Source organism: Dermacentor albipictus, chromosome 1 (genome assembly GCF_038994185.2).
Source record: "Dermacentor albipictus isolate Rhodes 1998 colony chromosome 1, USDA_Dalb.pri_finalv2, whole genome shotgun sequence".
Lineage (NCBI taxonomy): Eukaryota > Metazoa > Arthropoda > Arachnida > Ixodida > Ixodidae > Dermacentor > Dermacentor albipictus.
In genome coordinates, this window is record NC_091821.1 from 26,776,992 (window position 1) to 26,795,922 (window position 18,931).

The 18,931-nt window shown below is 48.9% G+C and overlaps 1 protein-coding gene across 2 annotated transcripts in view; it reads left to right on the forward strand.

Moving 5' to 3' along the window:
- LOC135909410 (protocadherin Fat 3-like) overlaps window positions 1-18,931 on the forward strand; it is a 347,250-nt gene that overhangs the window by 263,208 nt on the left and 65,111 nt on the right. For both annotated transcript variants that reach the window (XM_065441351.1, XM_065441352.1), the window contains exons 14-16: window positions 5,025-5,195; window positions 11,180-11,391; window positions 17,545-17,674. In XM_065441351.1, coding sequence (XP_065297423.1) covers window positions 5,025-5,195; window positions 11,180-11,391; window positions 17,545-17,674 — 513 coding nt within the window. The remainder of the gene's footprint in view (window positions 1-5,024; window positions 5,196-11,179; window positions 11,392-17,544; window positions 17,675-18,931) is intronic.

Consider the following 18,931-nt stretch of genomic DNA (forward strand, 5'->3'; position numbering starts at 1 on the left):
AATATTTAGGTTCTTCAATCGTTCTATGATAACACGATCGGGAACTCAGGAAGACAAGTGTCGTTGACGCACGCACGCGGTGTCGGTGTCGGTGCCGTCATCTGCCAAAAAGAAAGATATCATCTTTTCTGTTCACGCTTCTTCTGGTAGATGGAGAGGTTTAATGCCATACGACATCCATATTTACATTATGTGGATACGTGCAAGTCGGCGGTACCACAACGCTGCTAAATTAGAGATATCATTCAAATGATATAGGAGCCGTGTTAGTGACATGCAATGACGATTATTGGCAGAGACTGGAGAGAGAAGTGTGCACGGTTGTAGTACTGTATGTCGCACGAAGAGGCACACTAAAATTCTATAAGGCACAAAAGATACCCCGTGAATTAGCGAGAGGCAGAAGGTACAGGCACACCACAAATTCGACAGCATTAGATGCACTTAATCGTCACTGAACATACACTTGTTAAACAAAGGTTTACGCCATTTGGGAAAATACAAGTTGTGAGTATGTAATGTGTAAACCACGCGTATGGTCTCAGAATATTACGTACCAACCTACACAGCGAAGAAAAAAATTTGGAGGAGGCTTAAGCTTCACCTATATGAGTGGAACACGATAGCATTCAAAGATCACTGACTGCTTCTCACGCTTCCCGGCAACTACAGCGTATGTAACCGCAATGTTTACCTGGAAACGCTCGCGGCGAACGCTATGCGCGAAGGCGGGCTTTCTGGTAGAAACGCGGCCTCTTGCGTGGGCCGCGATGCGACGGAGGCGAGCGCCATCTGGAAGTGTTTCAAGGAAACGGGCGCGCCGCTCCGTGGCCTCCGAGATGTTCACGTGCCGGCGCGCGCAAATGGCGGACGCCGTGGCCCGTCTATGTTGGTAGAAACGCTGGAAATTGTTTTTTTTTAGTTTTCGCGTAACAGAATTACGTTTTCTTGTATATTCAAATTACAATCCGACGCTGTCATGTCTGTAGGTTGTTTAAGTCGTACTTTACGATTTTTCTGCGTGTTTTAGCTTGAGAAATTCAACTATTTCAGTAACTTCCTTGCGTCACATGGAGGGCCTGGGTATGGGTGGTTCGAAAATCTTTTTGCCGAAAAGGCGTCCGACGCTAGACAATTTTCTGCGACACAGGCTCCTTAACGCTTTCGCTTTAAAAGGCCTGGGCAAAAGTAGATGTATTCTTGAAAGTTGCAGTACAAATGCGACGAGCCCGGCGATACTTTTCAGCGCATTATTATAAGAAAGTAATGCCAGCACGTCAAACGCAGGCACATTGTATAAAAGAGATTCTGGCCAAGCGTTCCGTGCATCGGACACTGCCGCAGTGCTTGAACAATGCGGCATTGTTATCTGGCTCATTGAAAATGGCAGAGAAGAGGAATAACAAATACACGTCCGGCTACGCGAACTCTCGGCGTTTTCGAAAACGCGGGGAATTGTTTAGGCTTTGCTGTGACAAATGGACCCTAATGCAGCTTTCCAGTTATGATTTCACTAATGTGCGGTCAAGCGTGCCCACACATCAGCGACCCAGCTGCAGCAGCCATGCCATCGGGCGATTGAAGTGTATTAAAGGGGAGTTTGCCGTTCGTCCCCCCCTTGATTGGCCTCTAGCCTATGTACTTTATGACCGGCCCGTCTCGGGCGACCGTTCAATTTTTCATTCGGGCATGTGCGTTTGCTGCTCCTGTAATATGGAAGAAGTGAGCCACTGCGTTGGTACAACATACGCGAACACGGACCCCCCTCCCCAGTAAGTGACGTTAATCGCAGGCAGCCTGCGCTCGCGCGGTCGTGCCCTAAATCATGCACGCGCCTGCACAGAGCGTCGTCCGAACCGAACGCCTCGGCGCCATTGTGAGCGAAGCGTGCTCCCGGCCGAGGAACAGTATCTGAAGCGCTGCCACTTCATACAGCACGTGAAAGCCGCGATGCAATGCAAAAGTTTGCCGATTTTTGGCTGCATGATCGCAGCCTATTACAGGGTCGCACTTCCTCATAATTTTACTCTCTTTCTGGCACGCCGTGACGAAGACAGATGCGTGAGTTGCAGTGCAATCCATTTGCGAGTGAGCTTGTAGGTTACGTTGGAGTCAGCCTAATAACCAACCGCTGGGCAACGCGGTGTATGTAATATCAACGTTAGGCAATGAGGGGCAGCGGAGGCGAGGGCTACACGAAAAATGGTCGTCGCTTCACGCCCTCCCCCTGTTTCTTCCTTTCTGTTCTTTTTTTTGTACTTTCTTTTCTTTCGTCAGGTGTTTTGTGATTCCTCCGAGGAATACTCTTTTATCATGAAAAAATGTAATAAAGTACTCATCTGATCGAAACAGTTAGTGAGCTGCATGGCGCATCGATTTCGCTCGACGAGGTGGAATCAAGATTTCAACAAGAACAAGTCCCCGTGTCGAAACATTAGCACTGGAGACCAACCACTGTTGATAAATTCGATATTGTTGTGTACCTGGGTCTTATTTGGACTATACTCTTTCATGGTTATTTCTTATTTAAAACACCATTCGCAAATGTAGCGAGGCACCTGTCGGCTACCCCATTAGTCTATATACGCACACCTGTCGTCGCCCTCTTACAACTCCCATCTCTTTATCGACTCCCGTTCGTCTTCCACCGTGATGTTGCAGATGCGAAGTTATAGAGACAGCCAAGCCCAAAGCCTATAACCACTCATCGCAGTGAAGAGCTAACTGTAGCGGCACCCTCTCCCAATACCACCATTCCAGTGAAACATCCACCATCTCTTCCTCAGCACCGGGTCCATCTGCAAGGTCAGGGGCCGCAGAGGCTGGACAGCGATGATCGTGCCAGAAACGTCTTTTATAAGAACCCTTTACTTTTTGAACAATGAAAGCTGCGTCAACTCAGACAATACACTTTGCTTTATCGAAAACAAAGGATATATTTATTCTCTATCTCATATAAAAGTTAATGCCATGCTTGAAAGTAGCGCACGCTTCCCTGATGTTTACTTTTAAAGACATTTTCGCATTCAAAGTTTTCAGTGTGATTACAAAGTTCCGGACAGTTGTGTGAACCCTCGCAGTCCTCAGATACAAACAAGAAACAGCAGCAAAATTTTTGGTGTACTTGATTCAGCCAGCACTTCATCCTCCCCAAAGAGAGGCACATAAGCTGTCGCTAATTATTACGGATAAGAATCTGGAACTTAGCTGCGCAGCTCAAATGCTATAGGCACTCTCCGCTGGCGATGATCAGCGCTCTACCTCGTTCACACTTGCATTTATCAGAGGGTTTACGCAATTATATATATGCACATGTCGTTACAGCTAACGCTCGCAATAGCGAAATCTCAACGCACCACCGCTCTGCAAACCACCACTAATGAGTACAGAAGTCGCGTGCTTTCGATTCAGTTAGCCTGCGGGCCGTCGGCCGCAAGAGAACCAAACGCAGTTACCGGGTGCTCGTTAGCTAGGCACTTCCTCGTTAGGGACGCCCCATTTAAACAGACCTCATACAAGGACCCTGTATTAGGAGCATCGTCATTTGTACCCTTTGCCGCTCGTCTCCTGGACGTCGTAAACCGAACAAGACGACGCGAAAACCCGCAAATGTGGGTCATGCACTACTCTCGCCTCACGACAAAGTTCCGCATGCGGCGGCGACGACTTCCGGTCTGACCACTGGCTCAGCAGCGGTGCAGCGATGTCGTGCGCGGCGCTGTTCTCGCCTAGTTAAAGGACAGCGAAGTCTGCACGGCTAGAGAGTCCTATAATTCATCCACTCCTACCCGCGTTCAAGGAACAGCCGCCCATTGTTTGACAAAGACGGGGGTTACGTGGGGCTAGAAATGCGATGTGGCGCACGCCGTGATAGCGGCGGGTGGAGGATGGAGAAATAGAAACCGTAGCGCCGCTCTCGCCAAGAAGGTGAAACCGACGGCCCGAAGTGACTCCCTTTACAGCGTGCATTACCTACGACGCTCGCGGGACGTGTGTAGCAAGAGTGCAGCAAGAGCGGTCGGCTTGGCTCCGGCACCGAGAGGCACTCGCCCCCTTCACTCTCCTTCTTCGCGTGACATAATCGAGCCTTCACCGTGAAACGGCGGCCAAGCGACGTGAAGAGAGCGCCACCGTGACTGGAGGGGCGGCCGCTCGGGCTCGCGCGACAGGCTTTCGGCGCACGTAAATGCTTCCGCTCATTACGCCAAAGACTCAGCGCGGCGAGCGCTGTCAGCGAAATTGTTCCCAGACCTTTCGAGTCGAGGAAATTGGCACTTAAAGCGCAATCTTTCGCTCTTTCTAGCTTCGCGTATACTACACACCTCAATATCACCGCATGGCAGCGCAGCTCGGTCGCACTGGAGGTGGTGGCGATGCAGGGCGCGCTTGAAAAAGGGCTCATCAATTCCAACGTCGTATCCCGGAGGACGTGATAGAGTGCTTCAGTATAAAGATGCTTTCTGTGTAGTAATCGCACGGCACAGATGGGAGCTTTCAACGGGGTGACCTTCGGTCCAAAAATAGATGGACAGAGATGGCCGTCGCATTGAAAGAACATTCGCTGAGTATGTGTCTAAATAAGTCTGCTGCCCGTGGGTGGTAACCTTACTTCAATAGTCATCTATGCAAACGTTCTCCCATTTTGCACTACTACTAGGCCGCGTTATGACGGAAGATACCTGTGTGGAGTATTCACATTTTCACCATAGTTGTTTTTCTACCTTAAATCGCTTCTGGTAAATGAAGCATGAAGCGGACGACAACAGGCATCAATCTAATTGACCCAGCAAAACCAACAGGAAGAGAAAAAAAAATATCGCGCTTCCAGTTTAAGATCTGTATTCACTATGCAGCGACGCGACAGCACCTAGAAGCATGGGTCGCTGTAAGGTTATGACAGGATTGCATCTGGACTCCTAGTCCCCTCTTCCTCCTCTAGCGCGAACACTGACGACCACACGCACGGGCCGACGGCTGTTGACTGCTGGTATATATAACTCAAGCTCGACTGTTCTCACACGCAGGTTCTCGCACTGGAGCGCAAGCCTAACGTGAACCCGGATGCCAAGGCCAGTACCACTGTAGTGGAGGTCTCTTTGTTGGATGCCAACGACAACAACCCGAAGTTCCTGCCCGAAGGCGTGTACGTGTTCAGCGTCACCGAAACAGACCCGCCTGGAACCACCATCGGATCGGTGAGTGCACGCTCGGAGTAAACTTTACGTTCATCCTATTCCCAAAACAGTTCCAGGTCAGCGCAGATGCTCTTCACACGCATGCAAGCGCTAATTTGTACCAATCGAGCACGCTCACAATTGACTCTTCCCAGGCTCGCCGTTGTAAGTAAATTCAGTATTCACTGCATACGCGCTCAGAGGCAGTGATCACTGCCTTCTGCATGTATAAGAGCATTCCGGAACCTTAATGAAAATAATGTGTCCCAGCTCAATACAAGAAGTTAATGAAAGGGCGCGCGTAAAACAGAAAGCTATTAAATCTGCCCATCGCCGCAGTATTTGCTGTTCAGCAAACAACGTTGCCCGCAATGTCACCGGCTACTCCGCAGTAAGCATAATAGTAAAAGAAAGCTAAATTATGGGGTTTTACGTGCTAAAACAACGATCTGATTATGAGGTACTCCGTAGAGGGAGACTCCGGAAATTTTGACTACCTGGGGTTAATGTGCACCTAAATCTAAGTACACGGGTGTTTTCGCACTTCGCCCCCATCGAAATGTGGCTGCCGTGGCCGGGATTCGATGCCGCAATCTCGTGCTTAGAAGCCCAACACCATATCCACTAAGCAATCAAGACATAATAGTTGACTGACAGTCTCAGATAATATGCGTTTCTTTTTTTTTTCCGTATTTGACTTTTCCTTTTCCCGAACACGGCCAGGCAGAAGAAACACCACGCACACGCGCATGAAAGGAGACGTCTCCGAATGCAATAGGGAGGTACGCATATACGCATATATTTATATAACAGCGAGCGAGTGTTCGGAGCTTTGTCGGTTACTCCACAGTTTTTGCAATTTATTTCGACCAAGCAAAACACGAGGGTACAAGTGACGCGCCGAGGAAGGCGAAAGGAAAACAGAAGAGAGAGAGAGAGAGAGAGAGAGAGCAGGCATAGGACAAAACGGTGGACCGCCGCTTGTCTTTGTTTCGGAGGTGACGGAGAATCGCGCGCTTGCTGCTCTTTGACGCACGAGCCCAATAAGCGCGGCGCTAGCGGTGGGTCGGGGGAGGGGGGGCATACAGAAATAACAGCGACGACGGCGGCGTCGTGCCGCCTCCGCATGAATCGCCGTCATTGTTCGGCGGGAGCCGCGCGCGTTCGTTTCTCTCGTCGCGTCTGGCTCTTTTCTTCGTCTTCTCGTTCTCATTTCATTCACGCGGAGGAACGAACAAACAGTCGATCGAAGAGGGGAAAAAGAAGCTGATTGTTTCTGAGCGCTGAACAAAAGGTCGTTAGCTTTATATTTTTTTTCTCCTATCTTTTTCGTTTCTTTCACTGCATTGCTGCCTGCCGCACAGCGCGCACGCTCTGTCTTTGGCGGCGACGCCTCAATACAGGCGGGGCGGGAGACCGCTGCAGCGGACAGGGAGGGAGCTGCGCTAAGGGTGAGGAGAGTGAGAAAGGGAGAGGGGATGTGCAAGGCACATAGAAACAGAGCGGGACAATTGGGTCTTCTCTCATGTACGCACGACGAAGACGAGGTCCTCGCTCGCAACAGTGTCGCGCGTAAGGTCAAGGGGAAATGCGTCCGTACGGTGTGTGGAGTTAAGACAAAACAAACCGAGCTCACGTATTCGCTGTGTGTATAGATGCGACGTCGGAGGGGAGGGGGGGGGGGTCACCAGAAGAACGAGCTGCCTAAATATAGACTGCGAAAGACGACGGAGCGGTGAGGAGAGAAATAAAGCAAGCAAGCAAGGGGAAGCAAAAACACGCGCAATGTGGCCGACCTATAATACAATAGGGGCGAGCCGTGTGTCCATTCTCTAAGCTACCGCACCGGCGCTCGCGAGGTGCTCTATTGTATTAGCGGCGATCTCAGGTGCCCCAGCCCGATCCGCTTCGTTTGTTTCCATCGCGAGAGAAAAAAAGAAAGGCGCATGCGTAATCTCGCAGTGAACGGGCGGCGGTGGCCTGCTCGCGGGTCGTGGCTGTAGATGGCCCTACGCAAATAGGAAGATAACGCCACCAGCCCGATATTAAGGCCACCTCGCGCTCATGTTCCGCGATGCGGGCAATCAAAATGGGCATACGCGTCGGGGCATCTCGCGCGAGACTTTGGTGGCGGGAGTATTGAACGGGCCGCCGATCCATCATGCCCGATCGCCAGGGCTGGTACCTCGGTCATTTTCTCCCTTACTCTCCGACGGTCGGTACGACATCATTTTTGTCTTTTTACTGTTACTGTTATTATTCATTTTGCCTTGTGGCATCGGTGGGCTTGAACGGGTCGATACAATGGGGTGATCGTCCTCTGGGGACGAATTTGTTGCACCTCATTTATGCTAGTTTGAAAAGGATGCGAGCGTCCTTTTCATGGAGAGCGCAACGAAGCGACACGTGCTCGTATATAAAGAAAGAAAAAGATGCCGCAGGCAATTGCTGTGCCAAGTGTCACAAGCTGTTTGTTCCTTCAGGACAAGAACAGCAAAAAGCTGACGCCGACTATTATGCTCGTGTCGCATGGTGCAGATAAGAGAGACATCTCGACAGAATGGGCACACTGGGGCAAAAAAAAAAAAAGAGGGGGGGGGGGGGGAGAGACAGAGAGAGAAAGAAGGCTTTCGTTATGCTTACTGCAGCGTTATCCAGGTCACAACCTATTCGCTTTCTATTTTACATGCAATATGTGGTCACTTTTTTTCAGGCGTGGAAAGCAATCATTTCTACAAAACACAAAATATAAGGACAGGTAATGTGTTGCTTTGTCTGAGAAGCTATTTACAAGTCACTGGCACTTACTATAATAAACGAGAAGAAAGGGCGTTAAGCGAGGGGTCCGATTTTTATTAACCATATCATGAGAAGCCAACAAACAAATACACCAAGGACAACATAGGGGAAATTACTCGTTTTTACTGATTTATGCGTAATGTGAACACGTGGGATCATTCCCCTTCTGCGGCAAGTTGCTTTTTCATCCACTTTCATTGCCACTAATTTATTATTTCTTTAATTCAATTAATAAATACAATTTATTTCCCCTATGTTGTCCTTGACGTATTTGTTTGTTGCCTTCTCATGATATGGCACATACTATGCCAACAGCAAATGCTGCTCTGGCGACAAAAGTATCATGTGCAGCGCGGTTGGTTAAAAGCTAGACCATCAAGTAAAAATTGCTTCGAGAATTTGTAAGAATTCAGGGTAACCAACTTGTTTGTGGTTATTTTAACCCTGACGCTCATAATCACGTCTTTTTTTCTTGGGTTCTGGCATCAATGTGCCATGATTATTCTTTTCAATTGGTAGATTAAGCCCTAATATATGAGAAAATCCTCCCCCTCCTCCTCCCAGAAAAAAAGAAGAAGAAAGCTAATGGAATAAAATAAGCTGTTCCCACTGCGATCTAACAGCTATCGCGCATTTCCGCATGAGCAGTAATAAACACAAATAGAAATTGCCTAACAATCAATGCCGCAATACTCCTCAGGCTGTGCTCATGAAATTTAGCTTGAAAATGTTATATATAATCGGCTTTCAAGGTCATTTGCTGAAACCAGCACTCCACCATCTTTCAACAGCGACACGACCACAGAACAAAATAAAATGCCTAAACAGGGCGAATACAAAGACAATAAACCAAATATGCAGCGCAGTAATATAAGACTCTGTTCCAAGCGTGTGCCCGCTTGTTCAGTAGGCGCTGCCTCCCGTCAATTCTTCTTTGCTGGCACCACGTATGTCTGCCACCACTGCCCGGAACCCAAAACTTGAGAGCCCTTTCATGCTGATGAGGACCCATCTTGGGAACCTTATGCCTCTGTCCCGCTCCACTCTGCACTTGAAAATGTACTTTCTCCTCGGCCGCCACCGGAGAACCGGTGTGTTCAATTCATGTTTTGATTCAAGCTCGTTTCCATTTACTACCGAGAGAACAAGGCAGGCCGAAACCGCGCTTTTATGCCCGTAATGAGTCCCGGTCTAGCGAACAAATGAACGCGGCAGAGTGGTGACAAACAGGGAAGTTTGGATGCAAAGAAGGCACTTCGTCCGGCGTTTATTCCATATATGGATTAGCGCTTTAGTGTAGCTGTCCGAAGAACGCGCGTATAGGGAGCTTTATAAGCATTAATTGCATTTCTATAAATTCGTCGCTTAATGTACTGCATCGGCAGGTGCGTACGTTTCAGTATTGATCGGTGAATCAGCAGACGGCGCTCAAAATCGTTCAACCTACTGAGAGAAACCTGCAGAGCTTGCTTTACCGTCTGGCCCGTTCAAAGTTCGTGAAAAACGCGCAGCGTTCAGGTCGTGTAGCCATTGCGCGAAGGCGTTGCTTTGTTGGTGGGTGCGTGTTGTGGTTCACACTAACTTCGGCGAAGATAATATAGCACCAGAACTTATATCCTGGCGTAATATAATGCACAAGCAAACGAAACCGCATACATTCAGAGGCGGCTGTGACGGCAAGCGTTGTCCGCTTGCTTTACCATTCTTTGGCATCTCTGGATCGATAGCACGAACTCGCGTTACTGTTACGATCTTTTTTTTTATCTCGTTTTTTTCTTCACCTATTCCAGTTCTTTCGCGTGCCTCGACCAGCGCTACTCGCGGGAGGCGGCGTTGACGTCGAGGCAGCCTACGCCGCCCCGCTGTGCCTGATCGCTAACATCCCTCTAGCTTCTTGCCTCAAATGCTATTTTTTTTTTCATGACAAAGTTTCTCAATTGCGATAAGGACACGAATTATTGTTATCAGCCTTCCATTATTGAGCTTTGGTTTCTTGGTAACAAGGAAACCACAGCGCCATTCAAAGACCTGAATTCGTTGGTGGCGCAGTTTAACAACACGTAGCCGAAGGTGTACGCAGTGTTACTAACGTTAAATGAACGGACAACCAATTTTTATATTACCTTTTTTTTTTAGTGCAACGGAAAGGTTACTGATCTGAATGTCCAATCATACAGTGGTAACGCGGAAAACGCCGTGGAACATTTTTTTTTTATCAGAACTTCCCGATCTGCATTAGGATGTAGTCGTGCTCAAGAAACGTGTCGGAAACAGGGATAGATGAGCGCGATAGCGATTATACGTTGTCATTGGTGGAACGCAGACGGCTAGTGCGGCTGCAGCTGTAAGAAAATAATATTTTGCTTATCAAGCAGATGTTCCTGCAATTCATGTTATATGAAGCGTTGAGTTATTTTACAATAATATGTGGCGTCCGAATCTACGCATGCAGCAACGGCTCCATCCAAGTAGCACAAATTGAAGTCGAAGGCCACGTTTTGTTGGGTTCTTGCTTCGTTTTTCTTTCAGCCAAGCCAAGCTAAGTAGCGCTATTATTGCTGTGCTGGTACGGCACATTTACGGCACAATTCGCCGATGGCATTTTGTATTTTGCAGATACAACAGAACTCGATGTACTAACTCGCCCAACTCGCGCGCGTACAACAGCCCTCATGTGCGCCGCGATGCAATGAACAGCTCTGCCGCTCACTCTTTACCACGTAGGCAGCGTCGCTCGTTAGCGTGCACTTTTTTGCTTTGTAATGCGCATTGTATAAAGCGCGAAAGCCTAATAATAAACGAACTCCAATTTTAAGCAATAAGTATGTTGTACTTAACCGCCGACTTACGTACAGTAATCTCGTATACTACATCCGAAGTGCGAAGAGTTCACCGCCAGGCCGCGCTACTTACTGGTTTTGGGGACTTTCTTTGCCATTTTAAAGTTATAGTTCCTACTTAAGTCACGAACAGTGTGCTGGGTTTTACCGCTATAAATCACGGTCATTTCATTTCCGTCAACGTCTCACAACACTTTGTCCAGTTTGCAGTCCCTTTAATGCATCTGCATCGAAAGTTTTCTCCCTGCGTTTGCTAAGGCTTTTATTCGTCACCGCAGAGCATCTCCATATGTTAGCACCGTCTCTTTGTCATTAGCGTAAAGCCGGTGCCTGACAAGGCGGTGACCCTACGCCGGGCTCTTTCAGGTGGTTGCGGTGGATCCGGACATGGGCGACAACGGACGCGTGGTGTTTTTCAAGCAGAACGACACCTTGAGCTCAAGTGTACCTTTCGGCGTGCACCCTTTCAACGGCTCGGTGTACGTGCTGGACCAGTTCCAGGACATTGCCGTCAAGCCCGACCGATACACTTTCTTCGTCATCGCCTCCGACGTCGCCAAGAGTGTCCACGAGAGGAGGTGAGCTGTCCCACGTATTTACTGGCATAGTCCAGGAACGCAGTCCTTTAGCCATAATACATCCACTCAGGGACCAGTTGCCTATAAAAAAAATAAAGCTACAATGTGAATCTGAAGTGTAAGCTAATAAAGCGTGTCGTCTGTATAATGGCTTCAAATCCAAAAAAGCCTTTCTGGGCGTTACGTCTCAAATAAGAGATTTAAAGTTGCACCATTTATCTGAGGTTTCTTTAAGCCAGCCCTTTTCTTCTCTACCATCCCGCTCATATCGCAAGTTTGGCAGCAGTTCTTCAAGCAGGAAAAATCAAGTAGAGGTATAATACGCTGGTCTTATATATGAAAAAACCTCATGCGCCTATACTATACTGACTTCATTGCCTCCCCTCCCGCCCCCCCCCTAAAAAAAAAGAATGATAAGGTGTCGGTGTTCACAGCGTTCAATGCAGGCTTTTCTGATATCGCGTCATAACCTTTTCGCAGCAGTTCATCCGATCTAAGCAGTAATGAGTCATATCGCGACCGCTCCCGCCACGTTACGGTCCGCTACCTGCGAGCGGGGGCAACAGCGAGCCTGGTGAGCCGGCCACCTTCGCAGCTCACTGGTCAAAAGATTGCGAAACCTCTCGATGAATTAAACCAAAGAAAGAAATCGAGGACTGATGTTGCAAGAGCTTCGTAGCGGCGTATTTACAAAAACGAACTCCCGCGGAGATGTAGCTTATCTTCCTTCGCCGTGTTTGCTCCGGGCGATCCGTCGCTACACCGCAGCGTGTCCGCCTTGGTCTCGCTGACAAATCAACCGGACAGGCGCACGCACGGCCGGCGTCAGCAGCGCTGCGCTGGCCGGGCACCGCCGGATATTAGTGTGCACAGTGAGCGCGCCCACCTCGCACGAGGGGGAGGCGCACCGGGCCCCTCGCCCACCTCACCGCGGACTTGCGCAAACAGACTCAGTCTGACCGTGCACCGAAAATGCAGCGAAAAGAAAGAGGACCCAGAAAAAAAAAAGGAGATGCTGAGTTAAGGTGGTGGAGGGCGGGTCGTGGCTTGAGCCGCTTTTTTGCCAGATTCCCCCTTCGTGGCACCGCTGCGAGAGCCGGTGTTTGCCACTGGGTCATCGCGCGGCAGAGACGGAAGGGGAGACGCTTTTCTTGGGCCGCTGTCCGGACGAACTCGAGCTGGCGCAATCGCGCAAATGCCGCAGCTGCAACCGTCACTCGTTGGTCACGAAGGCAAGCGGTCGTATCCTGCCCGCAGTGTATACGCTGCGGGGGCGGGAAGCCGGCTCGCAATCACACGATGGGAGCGGACGCCCAAGGCTGCCAGCCGTGCGGAGAAGGAGCCAAGGAGAAATACAAAATCGGCGGCCAGCGAAAACAGGGGAGTGCGGCCGGAACAATAACGTCCGGATTGGTTTGATGGCTGCGCGCGCGCGCGCGAGCCAGCGAGCGCCCGCTATTTACCCTTCGTCTGCCTCCTCTCCGCCCATCGCGCCTGTCGACGTCACCAAGCTGCGGCTGCTTGCCCGCGGCGACGCCGGCGTGGGTTACCGCCGAAGAGAAGCCAGTCGATCGGACGATCCGGCCCGCGCCTTCCTATTGCATTCCTCGCGTTCCGGAAACGTCGCAAACCGCGCCCCTGGCCCGATTGACGCTGTCACGAGCTTATTATGTGTAAACGTAAAGATACTCGCGCACGCTAGGCACACGGAGATGTCACACAAACTGCTGCGAGGTATACCGGGAACGGAATGAAAAGAAAACGTCACTCTAAAGACATGGATCACCTGGAATAATAGCAATAATAATAATAGACAGAAAATACCATCTCTTACTTTCATCACTGTCACTATCCAGTGTCCGCATATATCATCTATATTTAAAAGATTTTCTTTCTTTCTTCTTCCATTTTTTTTATGTCTGTGTGTGTGTTTGTGTGTGTGCGTGTGCGTGGTGGAATCAGCCTGCCATTCTTTTCGTAGTGCTGCATATACTAAATATTTGCATTTAACGATGGCGCGAAAAACGGACACTCTTGACCACGTCTAGTGCGTTTTCTCTGAGGAACGGCATCCTGTAATGGGGAGGCCTACAATTGGAATATGCACAATTTCGCTGCGAATGCATTCCACCTTGTGTTTACGTGTTTGGATGCCATATAGGGGTTTGCGAATGGTGGTTTTAAAAATTAAACTGATTATACGAATCGAGTAGGGATCACACCGAATTGGCATTAGAATATCAAACGCTTTCGGAAAAGCTCCCGAATGCTAAGCAGGTTTCTTAAATTGCTTTTGCATACCGCCCTGTCTCCGTTAATATCGGGTTGATGGCATTTTGTTTGAAACGGACGTTCAATTTCTCTAGATAACAAATCAACAGCTAAAGGCTGTTAGATAGCCATTTATTTTATTTTTCTCTCAATTTTGTTAGGCTGATAAGAGGCTGTACATAGCAACAGCGTTGGCGTCAGGAAGTATTGCACTGGATGCAGAAAGCAAGCTCACTGGCTATCACGCGGCGTTCCTCAAGACGGCGCTTTATTTTCCACTGTATAAAGTGGACCTGTAACGCATTACAAGCGCACGTCTATTAACTACATGTACAAACAAGTTATATATATTCGTTTTACTTGATAAAAGGAATCAGTGGGTGTTTTTATTTCCTTTCATTACCCTGAATTTGGCTTGAGGGCGCTGGAAATACGAAAGGTCTGCTCCGTTACGCTAAACGTAAAACTAAAACGTGAAAATCACCCGCCGCTCCGCTGTGGCTCTCGGAGCGGGGCAACTCGGAGTGGAGCGGACCGTAAAGACGCTCAACTAAAACATTCTAACGAGAACATATTCCAACGACGGCCTACGCGAAGTATCGACCGAAGCAAAATGAAATGGACGAAGCAAGATTCTCAGGACATTGCAGGCAAAATCTATAGTTGTAGGTGTGCGCGCGATGACCCTCGGACAAGCGGTCAGTCCCACACACATACACTGTAAAAATGTTCACGCACTTAAGGGTGTTTTCTTGACGCACTGGTAACACCCTTACCGTTAGGGCCTTACGAAAATTCATAAAGGCCGACAAAGGAGCTCTAACTAGACGAGCAATGACAAAATACATAGTTGAAAACTATGTAATCATTCTGAAAGCCTAGGGGGCACAGAAATATCTCACAAGAGAATTTCACAGGGTGAGATATGAAACTAAAATAAAGAAAGAAAAAATAGAAAAAAAAGGAAAGGAAAAGGACATAAGCTTGTCATTTGTATAGAAATATTAAAGAGCCACAACTTAGCTTAACACCACCATTTTAAGGAAAGCCACAAGTCGCACTATGATATTCAAGCACCTACTTAAGCTTTTGTTGAAAGAAAAAAAAATATCCCCTTTTATTCTACAGAATCTTTTGAAGAGACCTACATTTGTCTGCTTATCATGGTTGTTCAAGTAAACGGAAGGAAAAGCTTTTCGCTTGGCGCATGAGCCACAAAAGTCCCAATGGGTTTGTTTGCTGGCAGGATTATATTTTTTAGTGCTCTTCCTTTTGTTTGCTCGTACGATTAATGGTTAGGCATTCTCCGCTCGCAGTGGTTAACAAAACCGAACTTTAGGGTTAAAGCAAATCTCGAGTTTCCAATAATGTCTGGTATATAGAAAAGTGCAGAAGTTAACGAGTTCTTCAGGAGGCCACTCGAGTTTTTCCAAAAGCTTTCCAGGAGTGCGAAGGGGTTCATGTCAAGGTTACGTGGGAGTCTTCAAACGGTCCGAGGAATCAAGGGCAAATACGTGCCCGCCGCTGTAAATGAATTAAGGGAACCGTGAGTCTGGAGATTTTATCATACACCCTCGGGCTTTCAGGTGGAAGGTGAGGAGCAGAAGAGGGTTGTGTTTTACCACGCTGTCTGCATGTATCTATGCTTCGCTGCCATACAGTCGTGCTGAGATTTCGCCCAGGATTAACGCCCATTTTTTGTTTGAAATCCTCTTTTCAATCTATTCCACGTCAGCGAAGATTATTTTAAAACTATTCAAAGAAAATTTCGAAATTTTGGATAAAGGCAATCGGCTGTAAGACCGAATCGAACAGCGGGACATTCGTTAATCGTTACCCGAACGTTCGAAATATTCGCGCACATTTACTGTTTTTTCCTTATTTGACTTTCCTCCTGCTGCTTAGCCTAGGTCAGGAGGGAGGGGAAGACGTTCTCTTTTCGTATCACATGGAAGGGTGACGTCGATGACCTCGAAGCCGAGCAGTAGCCGTGGGGATTGATCGATACTGGCTTCGTTAGACAGCGCTGCTAGACAGTGCGGTGCAGTGCTGTTGCACCACTTTCGCATGGGCCATCATGGTCATCGCTCATCGCACGTGGCTCACCGCACTGGAACGTGCAGGACACATGCACGACGGCGAATGTCAATGGCCTAGCGGCTGCCCTCCGCAGCCGCCGCCGGCGCTCAATCATGTCCGCCCTTTGCAACGGGCTGCTGACCGCCAGACCGTTGCGGCTTTGTTATTCGGGCGCTTGTTTACCGTGGAAATCGCACACTGAGCGCCCTGTGCGACGAGCCTTCGAACACAAACCCGCACCTTAGTACAGGGGCTCGGATTGGCTCAAAACGTTAAAAGTCGTGCAGTATGTTTTTTTTTTCGAAATGAGAATGTAATAAGAATTACGGGGTTTTACGTGCCAAAACCACTTTCTGATTATGAGGCACGCTGTAGTGGGGGACTCCGGAAATTTGCACCACCTGGGGTTCTGTAACGTGCACCTAAAGTTGTGGGACTAAGTACACGGGTGTTTTCGCACTTCGCCCCCAACGAAATGCGGCCGCCGTGACCAGGATTCGATCCCGCGACCTCGTGCTCAGCAACCCAACATGAAATGAGAATATGTATGTGGGGACTCCGGATTAATTCTGACCACCGGGGGATCTTTAACGAGCACCCAATGGACGGGAAACGGGCGTTTTTTGCATTTAGCCGCCATCAAAATTCGGCCACCACGGCCGGGATTTGATCCCGTGACGTCGTGCTTAGCAGCACAGCACCATAACCGCTAAACTACCGCGGCAGGTCAAGGTGCAATTCTTTGCGCCCCCGCCGTCATATCGCTCATCAATGTTCACTGCAAGTGAACTTTTATCCCCGTGTCTCTGAGCCCAATATTTCTCGTATGTCGACCAACCTGAACTATCGGAATAATATACTCGCACTATAAATTGCGCCGAAAGAGAAGTACGTGTACAGTGCAGTGCCATCGAAATAAGCGTGAAATGCAATGCCAATTCTTCGCGGCTCTGATTATTGGCAGATTGCAGGAGATTATTCAAAATTTGACATTCTCACGAAATTTGTCGTTTACGCTACTGTAACACCACATATACGCGTAACGTATTAGCAGCGAACAGGCGATGTAACTGTCACGTGTGGCCAGTGAGCGTAGCTCTCGCATTGCTAAATTACATTGAAAACTGTACTTGCGATGCCCACGCAACATTTCTTTTTCTCAGCCATTCGCAAGACATTGGAGTGAAAGCGAACACATTAACTCGTCCTCGCTAATACTTTCGAAGTTGTTATACTATTTTCTTTTTTTCTTCTTTTTTTTTGCGTGGAAGGGGCAGGAGCATCTATCTTACACTGATCGGAAACCCTGGAAATGCCTGCCAGGGATTCTCGCGGCTTTTGTCGAGGAGGGCGCACTGTTCGTGTTTCCGAAACACAGCGACCATCTAAATTTCGATCCCTTTCAACGGGTTTAAGCCATCTCGAGTTTCAGATTGTAGACACGTGCTCATTCCCTCTGCCGCTTGCGGCTCATCATCTGTTTCGATACGTAAGCCCTTGCTCAGAAAAAGTAATCATGACTGCCTCCCGGAAGCGAGACACGTTCAGTGGATCGCGTTTAGATATAAAAAGCGGCAAAAGAAAAGTGAAAGAGAAGTGAAAATGAAGACAGACTATTGCAGCTTGACACGCGGCGCACGCCAAGCAACAACGGCCGGAATCCTTGATCTTCCAAATTCTCCAAAGCCTCGCGCGACTGTTCCTTAGAGAATGGGAGGGGGGGGAGTGGCGCGCAAGCACACGATGATTCGGTCCTGCAAGAGGCGGCGAGTGTGAGAAATTGCGTCTTCCTTTGCTCGACAGGACCGCCGTGGCAGTGGTGCACGTGAACGTGACCGACGTGAACAACAACGTTCCCGAGTTTGCGGGCGCGCCGTACGAGGCGCACGTCGGCGAATCGCTTCCCGCGGGGGCCCTCGTCACTCAGGTGTCGGTGAGTATACACAACGTCGTGCAACCCCCTCTGGCGCGCGCCTTCACCCGCTACGGCATGCATTCGCCGCCGTTGGGCAAAACATCAGCTGGCTGGTTCCGTGCTCTGACGTGTCCAGAGAGCGCACGCCTAGCCAGAACTTCAAATGCTGCTCACCAGGCCAATCCAGAAATGTCCGTCACACACAGGAATTTGGTAATGCAACGTCCAAGGAGCGTCCTACCGCGAGCATTTTTTTTCTTCTCGACGGTTTATCAGTATCGGAAACGGAAATGAGTGAAATGTTGCGAGGCCAGGGTGCGAGGAGGCGAGCTGCCTTACCTGCTAGAGGCCCGTTTTTGCAGTCCATGTTTCGCAGGCGACACCCATGACGTCGTCTTTGCTGGAGCGGAGACTGATAGAGCACGTGTGCCTTCGTTTGAGTTATTGTTTTCGCGACGAGTACAGTTGTCGGCTTGCTACTTCCCTTCCTTCGTACGAACGAACGAATGATAACAGCCGCAGTATTTTGTATACACGATCGTCAGCCCCTAATCTATACGCGCCGCGCTTCTAGTGCCCAAACCTGGTGAGAGCGGCCTCTTAAGGTAGGCAGAAACCTCAACACAGTTGCACTGGCGAACAATCGACGACAGTTCGCTCACCACTACCTGCTTATGTTAATGTTTGTTATTAATGAACGCCAGTTGCATAGCCGTGAGTTTACCTCAAAAGGGGTAAGGTTTCAGGCATGTCAACTACATCTCGCACATAAAGATACGTGGCTGCGTGAGAATTTGCCGTGGATAGTATTTAAGCGAGACAAAGGCACACAGGAAGATGGAGGCGAAGTGATTGACAGTGGTCGACCGATTAATGCCTCTGGAGCCGACGTTTAGACATGTCTTCGCCCTCACGAAGATAAGTCGAGACGTTCGCTCCTGAGACATCGTTTGCTCTACCAATTTTGGTCCGAAGGAGGTATTTATTAGACACCGAAGCCATTCTGTACTAGCTGCTTTGCGCACTTGAGGCCAGTGTTGTTATTTACGTCTGACACACACGTCAATTAACAGCCGATAGTCAACGGAGTTGTAATTTGCCTCCATCCCTTTGTTGCGTGCATTATTGCAATGTTCATGCTGTTGTGAAATGATATACCAAATAAATTCTGTTTCACTGTAGAGGAAACTACAGCTGGCATGGGAGAGCCAATCAAACGCGCAGTTGTGCGAACGCACGTCTCCTGACACCGCGTGTTCCTCTGCGTCAGGGCGT